The following is an 11117-nucleotide window of genomic DNA, read 5'->3' as shown; positions in this document are numbered from 1 at the left end:
TGTCATCTGCAAAATGGGGACGACGCACTGATGCGTGAGGAAGTGCCCAGCACCTGAGAAACAGCTGCACCTGGGGTGGCTCACATGACCCACTGAGTCACAGACTCAGTCTCTGTAAAACAAGATGCAACTCTGCTCCGCCCCAGGTTGTCGAGACGATTCCACGAGCCCACGTATAGCCTGGTACAGCGCCTGGCACCCAGGCCTCAGACGGGATGGCCGTATCCTCCCTGCAGGCTCTCTGCCCCACCATCCCCACACCTGCTCCGTCTCTGTGATCACAGTGCTACTGCTGCTGGGCAGGAGCCAGCCTGAGTGCGGACGGCAGTGTGAGGCGCTGAGGATGCAGACGCGTCACTCGTGGAGAGCAATGGGGCCACTTGGCAGGTAACGCGTGGCTGGAGCCTGTGCTGGTGTGAGCTGCGGCTGGGTGCCCAGGCCTGCGGCTGCACCTGCCTCGCCTGCAGATGCCCATCTCACGGGTGGCCCCCAGCCCAGCCCAGCCCAAAGGAGTCCCTGCCTCTGGCGAGGCCAAGAAGTCACCTCCTCCTGGAGACTGAACACTGCTAGCAGGATGCTTTTCTACCTTTAATTGGGGATACAAAAGGCACCTCTCCCAGGACAAGAGGATCAACCAACAGGTGCGGAGGCCCAGTGCCTGGTGGAGCCCTGCGTGGGAGGAACAGAGGAAGGCCGGAGGGCGAGGAAGTGGAGGTCGTGGGGGCCACAGGGGCCCCAGGCATCCCTGGAAGCCTCCCCTGGCGGCCTGGGCCTGGCGAGGTCTCCCCCCACCACGTGCAGCTTCATATCTGGACAGCGTGCGCTCAGCAGAGGGCCACACGCCCTGCCCTCGACAGCTGGCCAAAGCCTTTGGGCTCCAAGGCAGGGCCTGCGGAATGGACCTGAGGCTGCGACAGAAACTTCTGCTGTCTCCAGCCCACGGCCAGGCCTCGACTGTCAGTATGGGCTCGGAAGAGGGCTCCTCTGGGCACGGGTCCAGGGAGGGGCAAAGGGGACTCACGCTGGGGCAACCAAGCAGCCGGCCTCGTCTGTCCCGGGGCCTCCGGGTTCTCAGCCAAGTCGCGGTGGTCAGTTGGGGTGGGAGGGGAGGCAGGGGTGTCCAGGGTTCCGAAGTGCAACTGACCTGTTCCCCCAATTCATCCGGCTGCCCCCCACACCCCCAGGCAGCGCGGCCCCAACCTCAAGGGGGAGAGAAGGGCATACGTAACAAGCCCCCCCAGAGCAGCCGTGACGCTGAAGGAGAGACAGGTCCCCGCGCGGGGTGTGGGAGCAGCGGGGGCTCGGGCTGCAGGGTGCCAGACCCCACACTCATAAGGCAAACAGCACGTCGTCATCCTTCTCCTGGGTCTTCTTTCGAGGGGCACTGCCAGGCGGGGGACCCGGGGGCCCCTCGGCGGAGGGGCTGGAGACGTTGGGCAAACGGTCAGCCACTTTGGCTCGTTCTTCCAGGAACTTGTCAAATTCTGGAGGAACGAGAGGGAGGCTGCGGGTGGGCTCGGAGGCTGGAGCGGGGCAGGGGTGGGCAGGGCCAAGGTCTACTACCTTCGCTGGTGACGCCCTTGGGCTCCTCCGCATGGTTCCCCTGAGAAAGCAGAAGGTGAGGTTAGCTGCGGCACTGCGGAGCGGGCTGGGGCGCAGGCTGCTGACCCCGAGGGGTCCAGACCTCGGCCCCACCCCTTCCTGAGCCCCAGGCCTTGGCCCGAGCCCCTGGACTTCTCTGAGCCTCGCTTTTCTGCTTGGTGGCACTCACAGGGTTGTCGGGAAGCTATAACAGAGGAGTACTTGCAGAGGGCCAGGCGCAGGGTAGGGTGCCCGGTGGGCCCCTGACAATCGCTAGTCCCTTCCTTCCAGTGTCTAGAGGGGTGGGCAGACTCGCCCCATGGTGGAAAGGCTGACACCCAAGCCTGAGGCCACACATGCTCACGCTGGGGGCTGGGGAGCGGATAAGCCTTCACCCACCAGATGAAACGGATGGACCTTCTCCTGACCTCCGGCAGAAACATGGTCTTGGCCACTTGCAGAAGGCGGCCTCTGGGCCTGGAAGTGCCCAGGCCCTTGATCCTTGGTGCCAAGAATTGGGGGGCGGCTCTGGAGACTGCCGCCCCCCACCGCGGGCGCGGCACCCCTCGCAGCTATCAGCCTCCCGACCTGCACGAGGGGGCTGCCGAGCTCAGTGCTCCCATGGTCCCGGCTGCCCTCGGCCCACCTGTCCTGTGCACAGTGGGACCTCGATCGGCAGCAGGCTCAGGGGAGGGAAGACCCCGGAGGCTGCGAGGGGTGCGGGGCCGGGCCCTCCTCTAAAGGGAAGAGCCGGGGGAGCGGCAGGGGAGGGGACACCAGCCCCGCTAACGCCCTCTCCTCACCGGTCGCTCATCCTGACCCCGCCCCCCCGTCACCTCCTCATGAGACAACAGGAGCCCCGGGTCAGGTGGGCGAGGAGGGGGCCGGACTTACCACGTCCGTGGACAGCCACTGCTCGATGTCTTCCATGAGGCAGGCCTGGGTGACGGGGATCTGGAGGGAAGGGCAGCGGGTGAGGGCAGTGCGCCTCGCCGGTCTGGGGCCCACCGGCCGCGGTCTGGGGCAGTTGCCCACCCCTGGGACTCCTCCCTCATGCGATGGGGCCAGTCGGACCTGCCCTGGGAGTCCTGCCCTGGGGGCCAGTCGGACCTCCCGTCCCCGGCAGTCCCTCCAGGATGGCTCCTGCCCAGCTGCCTGGGACCCCAAGTTCTGCCCGTTGTGCCAGGCTGTGGGCAAGGGGGAGGCGGGGCCAGCAGGCTGAGCAGGGGATGGGGAAGGGCTCCTGACAGCTGGAGCAGGGCCACGAGGAGAGAACGGACCCCCGGCTCCTACAGGCCAAGGGTGCGGGCTTGCTGCGCAAGCCCAGGGCCGGGACCAAGCACAGGTGCTCAGGGGCATCTGACACAAGAATATTCATAGCCCAGGGAGCGGCCAGCCAGCAAGGCTGAGGCAGGGGGCACGACTGCAGGCTGTCCCCCTACACCTCCGCAGACTCAGCGTTCGTGGTGGAAGGGGGCAGAGGTGGGCCGGGACAGAGGGAGGGGCCGAGGCCACCAGATGAGGCCAGGCCGGTGCACGCCAAGGGGCTGCGGCTATGCACGGGGACACGGCACTGTGGCTCCACCACACAGGCTCCTGCACAGAGGCGGGGGGCTGAGGGCTGGACTGGGGCAGGGCTGGGGCCTGGGGGCTTCCCACGCGAAATGCGTCTACAGCGGGAGAATCCAGCTGGAGGTCAGGGGCACAGACTCTGGGATCAGAGAGACCAGACGCTGGCCGGACCCCTGCGACTCGGCGCAGGTGACTCAGCTTCTCTGACCCTCACTTCGCTCATCGTTAGAGAGGATGACAGTACCTACCGTCCAGGTCCAGATCGCTGTGAGGAGTAAACGAGACGAGGGAGCTAAAGAGCTCAGCACAGCGCCCGGCACAGCGTAGGTGCTCGGGGAGACGCGCTTACCACTCAGCTACTTTGGGAAACAGAGGGAGAGCGGGTCTTTCTCCAACCAAAGCCAGGTCAGTCCCCAAGCCCCGTCCTCAGCACCGAGGGCCCCAGGGGGCAGCAGGAGCACCCAGAGAAGAGGCAGGAGCTGACTTCCCAGCAGCGGCAGCAGTGACTTCTCTGGGCTGCCCGCCTCAGCCCCCTCTGCAGGCACTCGGCCCAAGCCCAGGAGAGCCCCGGTCGCCTCCCGGCTGCCACAGGGGCTGCCCGGGCCTTGCTTCCAAGGCAGCACCGAGGGGCCGTGGAAGCGAGAGCAGAGGGAGCCGGACCATGCTGGGTGGGCACCGGCAGGCCCTTGGCTGCCCACCCTGCTCTCCTCTGGTTCTGACGGACAGTACCGCCTGGGGGGGCCCCCTGCGAGTGTGCCCGGCCCCTCCTCTCCGTGCCTGGTCTCACCATCCAGTCACTGAGGCTCTTCTCACTGCCGCCTCCCATGTGGGTGAGAGAGGGTCACGCTGAGGGTGGCGGGAAGGCCAGGGCCAGGGCCACCGGTGCGCTGGGGGCCTCCTCCGGCAGGGGCCTGCTACCGTCTCAGGAGCCTCTGTGCGCGCATGTGCGTGCGCACGCACCCAGGCTCGTGCTGGGCTGGTGGGCGGTAAAAGGGGACAGCAAGCAGCAGAGGGCGCCTCCCTGGGGGACTCCGGAGTCCTGGACGGGCAGGGCAAAGCTGCTCCCCTACTCTTCACCCCAAGGGTCCCTGGGGGTGGGGAGCTGAGCAATCCTGGATGGTGGAGTAGGCAGCCATTAGCCCCGCACTGGTTCTCGGGGGATTCTGATGGGCACCCAGGGTTAGGAGCATTGCTCTACCCGGTCCCCTCATGTTTACTGATGGGCAAAGAGGAGATCCCTAGGGCCCCAGAGCAGACCGACAGTGGAGGAAGCCTCGGGTCCTGGCTCCCAGCCCATCACCCTGTGACTGCCTTCTCCGCCTGGACAGACCCAGCCTGGGGCCTGTCACATGCCATCCAGCATCCCCACCTCCCAGGACTCACTAACCCCGGGGGGCAGCCACTGGCTGCCCACAGAGTCGGCACTTGATTCCATTCTGTACATTGCTGCCCGGGATCATGTTCTGACAACCGAGAGGGAGAAAGCCTTACCCCCCAGCCAGACGTAAGCACCTCGGAGCAGATGTTTATGACCTGGTTTTAAGGAAGTCACACTCTGATTTGGTGGAAGTCACTTAAATCTCCCAAGTCGTCAGAGATGAACGAGCAGAACTTAGCCAGCGCCTGCTTTTCTGCAGGCAGTGGTGTGTGCGTGTTTCTGCCCCGTGGCCGCCTGCCAGGTGGGGCAGCAGTCAGGAGACCTGCATCTACTGCTCCTCATGCCCTTGCGTTGCCGTTGCTGTGTGCCCCTGGGCAAGTGACACCCGTCCTGGGCTGCAGCGGTCAGCACAGCCGGGCTATTCGGTCAGCCTCCGCCCATGGGAGGTCAGGTGGCGTGGGAGGGAAGGGCTTCCCGAGTGTCCTGATTCATATGGAGTCCTGGAGCCAGAATGATGGCCCCTGGGAAAGGAAGGCTGAGCAGCAGGGGAGCACCTCTGCTCCTTAGAGCTCCACAGGCCGTCTGGGGTTCTTGTTACCAGCACTGGCTTCCAAGCTGGACAGACCAACAGCTGTGAGATCATGGGCAAATGACCTCAATTCTAAGCCGTGGTGTTCTCCTCTGTGACTGGGAAAAACCACACTGCAGTGATGTAAAGGTTAAAAGCTTCACTGCGTGCCGGGCACTGTGCTAAGGATGTGACGTCTGTGGTCTCACTTAACCACCCTCTGTAATTAACCCCTCATCTGTAAAAGGGGATACCTTAAGGGTTTGTGTGATGACTCACTCAGTAAGCTGGGGTCGCAGGGTGCTTAGCACAGGGCACAGGCTCAACAAATGACTGCTTACAAAGAAAAATGGTGGGAGGCTCTGAGACGGGGGCGGGAACGCGCTCTGCGTGGCAGCAGGTCCACAACGCACAGGAGGCATCTGAGTCCTTGCTGGTCCCACCTCCACAGTGTTCCAGGTCTTGCCCTGTCTTGACTTGGGAATGACTCCCAGGATGCTGGGGACGCCTGTGGGGAGTCGCTGGGGATCCCTCCTGCACCCCCTGCCCCGCGCCCCACTCCAGAAGACTGGGCAGCTTCCACGGCCTCCTGACCGCTCTCCCAGCTTCCAGGCTGGGTCCTTCTAAAATGGAAGCCAGATGAACGTTCCCCTCTGCTCAAGACTGCTCAGGGCTCCCACCTCATGTGGCATAAACCCAGTCCTCCCAGTCGGGCTCCAAGCACCCAGTCCCACCTCAGCCTCTGAAGCCCTACGCTGTCACCAACCCTCTCCTCTGCCACGCTGTTCACTGCCCCTGCGTCTCCAGCTCCCAGGTCCTGCACTTTCTAACCACCTCCCAGGGAGCTACTCAGCCCACTTACTGGGACAGAGATTCTCTCTTCCCTACAGGCACCCAGAAACAAATTCAAAGGTGCGAGAACTGTACTTGGGACCCTTGCGAGGGGGAGGGGTCGCCCACAGCGCCTGCTCGGTGTGGGCACGTGGCTGTCACTCCACACAGTCCAGGAGTTAAATGCAACAAAAATGGCGCCCTTGGATGCCGCCCTGTGGTCTTAGGGTCTGTTCTCCCGTCCGCCTCTGTCCACACTCCTGCAGATAACAGGTCTCTGGAGGGGCAGTGAGGCCGAATACTGACTCAGCTCCCGTCTGCCCTCTCAGGCTGCCTATTATAAACCACCGTGGGCATCGCTGGGCAAGCATCCCCCGGCCCTCCTTCCGGACAGGCCCCAGGGTGGCGGCAGGGCCCCTCTGCTTACCGCTCCGGTGCTCTGCTGCCGGGCATCCAGGGCTCCAGCCAGGCCATCTGTTGCTTGAGGGGCTTCGTATTTTACCCTGAAACACAGAGGCCACCGTGGCCATTACGTGCCGCCCTTGCCTTACCAGGCATGCCAGCTGACGTGAGGACAGAGGCGGCTGAGTGGGGATGAGCTGGACTCACAACCCGTGTGGACTTGGGACGTGCCTGGGCAGGGGCGGCTCAGACCTCAGGAAGTGTGCCAGCTCTGCAGGCCTGCCTGAGGATGGTAGGAAGGGTCTCATTTCCTGCCTTTGGGAACCGGGATCAGACGTGTGACCCGCGTGACAGGCAGAGCAAGGCTGGAGAGGGGAGGGAAGGTGTTGGGGGCCAAAGACCAAGACCACCAACCTCCTGTGACCAGATCTGGATGAGAAATAGCGTCACTGACCCCACAGCCATAGAGAATTTGCATCTAGACCCTTTTCCGAGCTGCTCCCATTCCATAATTTCAGAAATCATGGTTCTGTGCAAGGCTGCATTTGAATGGGGGAATCCCATTCTGCAGCTGAAAACAAACGTGCAGACTACGGGTGAGGATTCTCAATGTCCTCTGGGGGAGGCCGGCCGGCGGGTACTGGGAGGAAATTGGAGCTGATACCACAGCTTCCGGACAGAGGAGGACGGGGAAGAAGATGCCTGTGGTGTCTGAGGTGAGGTTCCAGGGGAGCGAGAGAATAAACCAGGAGTGGGACTGGGTGCTAACGAGGGGGCTGGGTGTCTCTCTGACTGCTACAGAGGGGACGTCCAGGGGAGGCTTTGGGGACTCAGCTCCGGCACTGGGAAAGAGCAGGTATCCTTGCCCTGAGCTGCTGGCGGAGAGGAGGTGAGACCGGGTCAGTCATTGAGGCACAGACGAGGGCACGGAATTCTAGGCTCAACGGGAAAGCCGGTACGGATAGAGATGAGGGCTCTTCTTCCAGGTGGGGCGGGTTGGGGAGCATCTCACCCTCTGCTGGAGCCAGGGCTGGTCCAGCTCGAGGCTTCAGGAGCCGAGACCATAGCACGTGTGACTCTCGTAACGCCAACCTGCCCCCCTGGGGACTGGGTAGACTGGCACTTAAACAGGCCTCTTGAGGAAAAGCCCCAAATTCTCAGGCAGCCTCTCTGAAGAGCAGCTGTCCGCTACTCCCACAGGACCTGGAGGCAGCCGGAGAACGCGCTCATCAGCGAGCTCACCGCCCCCCACCCCCCAACGACTGGCGCCCATGCACGTGGGCTGCGGCCAAGCCGGAGGCCGGGCGGCGGGCGGGGCGCCCAGCCCTTCTGGAGGGCAGCTTAGCACCCCTGGCTAATCGGGGCAACAGGAGCTGGCGAGGAGGAGGAGATGCCGAAGCCTGAGCAGCGCATCCTGACCCGGGGAGGCTCTGACTCTGGGGTGGAAGTGGCCGTGCACCTAGGATACAGTGGGTGCGCTGTGGGGAAAGGCAGGGATGAGGCATGTCCAGCCCCAGGAATGGACAGAAAACGACGATGCCCTTCATTCAAAAGAACCATGTGTTCCTTCCTAATTACTCCCCACCATCTCGGCTTTTCCGTCTCTCTCCTGCTCTCATACAGCCCCCAAGGCCAAAGCCTGGTCATCCCTGGGGGCTGTGCCTGCAGTGGTGGGGCCCACACGACACACACGGGACTGCCGGCCCTGTGCCTGGCGCAGGAGGGAGGAGGGCCACCCCTCAGGTGGTCTCGGTGAGGCTGAGGGGCAGGGGCTGGACCCGGGGCCACTTGGGGTGACACTTGTCAGTGCCTGAAGAAGACACAGCGGCACTGGGGAGCAAGTGAGCGTGGAAGACGTTGAGAAAGAGAGCACCCTTGGGCTCCCCTGGTGGCGCAGCAGTTAAGCATCCACCTGCCGGGCTTCCCTGGTGGCAGTGGTTGAGAGTCCGCCTGCTGATGCAGGGGACATGGGTTCGTGCCCCGGTCTGGGAAGATCCCACATGCCGCGGAGCGGCTGGGCCCGCGAGCCATGGCCGCTGAGCCTGCGTGTCCAGAGCCTGTGCTCCGCAACGGGAGAGGCCACAACAGTGAGAGGCCCGTGTACCGCAAAAAAAAAAAAAAAAAAGAATCCGCCTGCCAATCAGGGGACACAGGTTCGAGCCCTGGTCTGGGAAGATCCCACATGCCACAGAGTGACTAAGCCCGCGAGCCACAACTACTGAGCCTGAGAGCCACAACTACTGAAGGCCACGCGCCTAGAGCCCGTGCTCCGCAACAAGAGAAACCACCGCAATGAGAAGCCTGGGCACCGCAATGAAGAGTAGCCCCCGCTCACCACAACTAGAGAAAGCCCCTGTGAAGCAACAAAGACCCAATGCAGCCAAAAATAAAAATAAATAAATTTATAAAAAAAAAAGAGAGAGCACCCTTGCTTCTGGCCAAACCTGGCTAAGGCGACCCTAAGTCTGCTCACCCAGATGTCCCCAATGGCTCTACTTGGCATCCTGAGTGGAAGAGCCTGGTCAGCTGGTGAGGCCGTGATTGTGCCAGCTGTGGTCGGCACAGGCCAGAGACTCGGTGGGCAGAAGAGGTCTTGGAGGGTTCAAAAGCCCCAGGGTACAGGGCAAGGTGGGGAGTCCAAAGGCCAGCCAGGTGACCAGGGCTAGAAGACCCAGCTGATGCATCAGAGAGGGACGGCCAGGGAGGCTGGCAAAGCAAAGAGGAGGCTCGGGCACTCCCATCCCGCAGGGCGCTTTCTGCTGGGGTGGAAACCCCGCCCCAGGGAGGGCCTGCAGGAGGACCCACGACCTGAGACGGCACTTGCTGCCCTCTCAGTACGTCTTCCCTGGCCCCGGCGTCTCACATTCTCCCGTCTCTGACCCTTTGCACGTACTGTTCCATGGCCTGAAGTGGCCTCCTTGACCTCCCCACTGCGTGGTCCAGTCCTGAGTGCCCTCTGCAGAGCTGCACGCACCTCCTCCGAGTCCACAGTGCTGGGTCCGCCCCTCCAGGACGGCACCCGGCCCTGCATAGCAGCGGTCCGCATGCAGGTCACTCCCCCCGTGAGACTGCGGGCCCCAGGGGGCAAGCTCGGGTGCGCTTTTCTCTGTTCTTCAGGACCCCGCTCCCCAGAGGAGTGACGGTGCAGCAGCAAACCTCAGCCGGGGTGGGGCTCTCGGGTAGGCTGCCCTCCAGGCTGCAAGTCCCCCCAGACTCATTAGCCTGCAGCAACACAGCAGCCTCAGTGTGCCCCTAACTCCAAGGTGACCGTGAGCCACTGGTCCTGGAGCACCTGGGCTTGGGAGTACAGGCTCTGCCCCAGCCTAGAGGTGCGGTTCACGGCGCAGGGCTGGTTAGCCTAGTGGGCAGCCTGTCAGGTTCCACCTGATTGGCCAGGGTGGAGAGGGGATCCCCCTCTTGGTATCCCCCAAGACAACAGAATGACCACTAGGGAGCTGGGGAGTCTGCTGGGAAGGTCCCTGAATCCAGAGCTTTCCTTGGCTGTACATGCTGGTTGCCCTGGGGTTATAAGCAGAGGGCTGACAACAGCCTCAAGCACACTACTTCCAGCCTGTGCGGAGCCGGTCCCGGGAAGCTGGCCCTGCTGGGCACTCGGCCGCGTGCCTTGGCTGCTGAAAGCCTCTCCCTGATGGAGATGGACAGTCCCAGAGGAGGACAGAGGCCCAGCTCCGGTGCAGAGCAGGCAGACTCGGGTGGGGTAGCAGGACTTCTCTGGCCGGTTACGGAACAGCAGAAATTACTGGTCCAGCCCCCGAGGGCTTGGTACACAGCCTACAGTGCAGTGGAGAGCTGGGCTGGGCTGGAGGCACTGTGTTTTGGAAACAGACGGCCCTGGGTTCCCAACCTAGCGCCTCCAAACATTAGCTGCCTGACCTGGGGCAAATGACCCAGCCCCTCAGTGTCTCGGTTTCCTCATCTGAGCGGATCATGTAGGATCCTGGCACCTAGCTGGTCATCAACCTACAGGCATCCCTCCCCCCATCCATCGCTGCCTGTAGGGCACAGGGTTCCCCGGGCCTCCCAGGATTGGCTCGGGGGAAAGAACTCTGCTATCCTGAGGGGGTGCAGGCAGGGGCTGGTGTGCCCACCAACAAACTGGGCTCAGGGACCTGGAGAGAGGCCCTCCCCTGATAGGGGGCGACCCAAACTGCAGGGGCCCAGGGCGGGGCCCGGCCACTCACTCTTTGCGTTGGTCAGCCAGTGAGCTGCCCCGTGTCAGCGCAAACATGTCAAACTCATCTTCCAGGCGGCCAGAGGTCTCCAGAGACTGCAGGCCAGCCCTCACGCTGCTGGAGCCCAGGTCTGTGGGGACAAAGAGGCCACGTGAAGGGTCTGCCTGGCTGTCCTTGGACACTGAGCCGTGGCTGAGCTGCTCCCTGCCAGGCCCAGGTCGGTTCTGGAGAAGCAGCGTGGCCTGGAGTGGTGGTGGGGGCGGGGTGCGTATGGACGGAGCAGGCCACCTGCTGGCTGAGGGACCAGGGGCAAGTCACTTCCTCTCTCTCAATTACTTCCAAGGGCTTGGCGTGAAGCAGGCAGCCAATAACGCTCATCACGGTGACGACGGTGGCAATGGCTAACGCTTACCAGGAGTGCACTCTGGGCCTGGCCCTGGTCTAAGCCCACTCTGTGCAGAAGCTTATCCAGGCCTCACGATGACCTGTGAGCAGGGCCCATTCCTGCCCCTGTTACAGAGGAGGAAAAGGGCCCAGGATGTCCAAGTGACGTGCCCAGGTTCACCAGATGATTCAGGCCGGGGGAAATTCA

At 63.1% G+C, this 11117-nt stretch overlaps 1 protein-coding gene across 1 annotated transcript in view; it reads right to left on the bottom strand.

Moving 5' to 3' along the window:
- Window positions 1-575: 575 nt before the first annotated feature.
- The window catches only part of TOM1 (target of myb1 membrane trafficking protein), a 46250-nt gene continuing 35708 nt past the window's right edge, over window positions 576-11117 (bottom strand). The window contains exons 11-15 of the mRNA XM_082849598.1: window positions 10535-10655; window positions 6358-6433; window positions 2476-2535; window positions 1564-1603; window positions 576-1484 (exon numbers count right to left, since the gene is read on the bottom strand). Of these exons, the coding sequence (XP_082705724.1) occupies window positions 1330-1484; window positions 1564-1603; window positions 2476-2535; window positions 6358-6433; window positions 10535-10655 (452 nt within the window). The 3' untranslated portion in view covers window positions 576-1329. The remainder of the gene's footprint in view (window positions 1485-1563; window positions 1604-2475; window positions 2536-6357; window positions 6434-10534; window positions 10656-11117) is intronic.

The sequence above is a fragment of the Leucopleurus acutus genome, assembly GCF_964270905.1.
Source record: "Leucopleurus acutus genome assembly, chromosome: 11".
Classification (NCBI taxonomy): Eukaryota; Metazoa; Chordata; class Mammalia; order Artiodactyla; family Delphinidae; genus Leucopleurus; species Leucopleurus acutus.
This window is presented reverse-complemented; position numbering and strand designations above follow the sequence as displayed.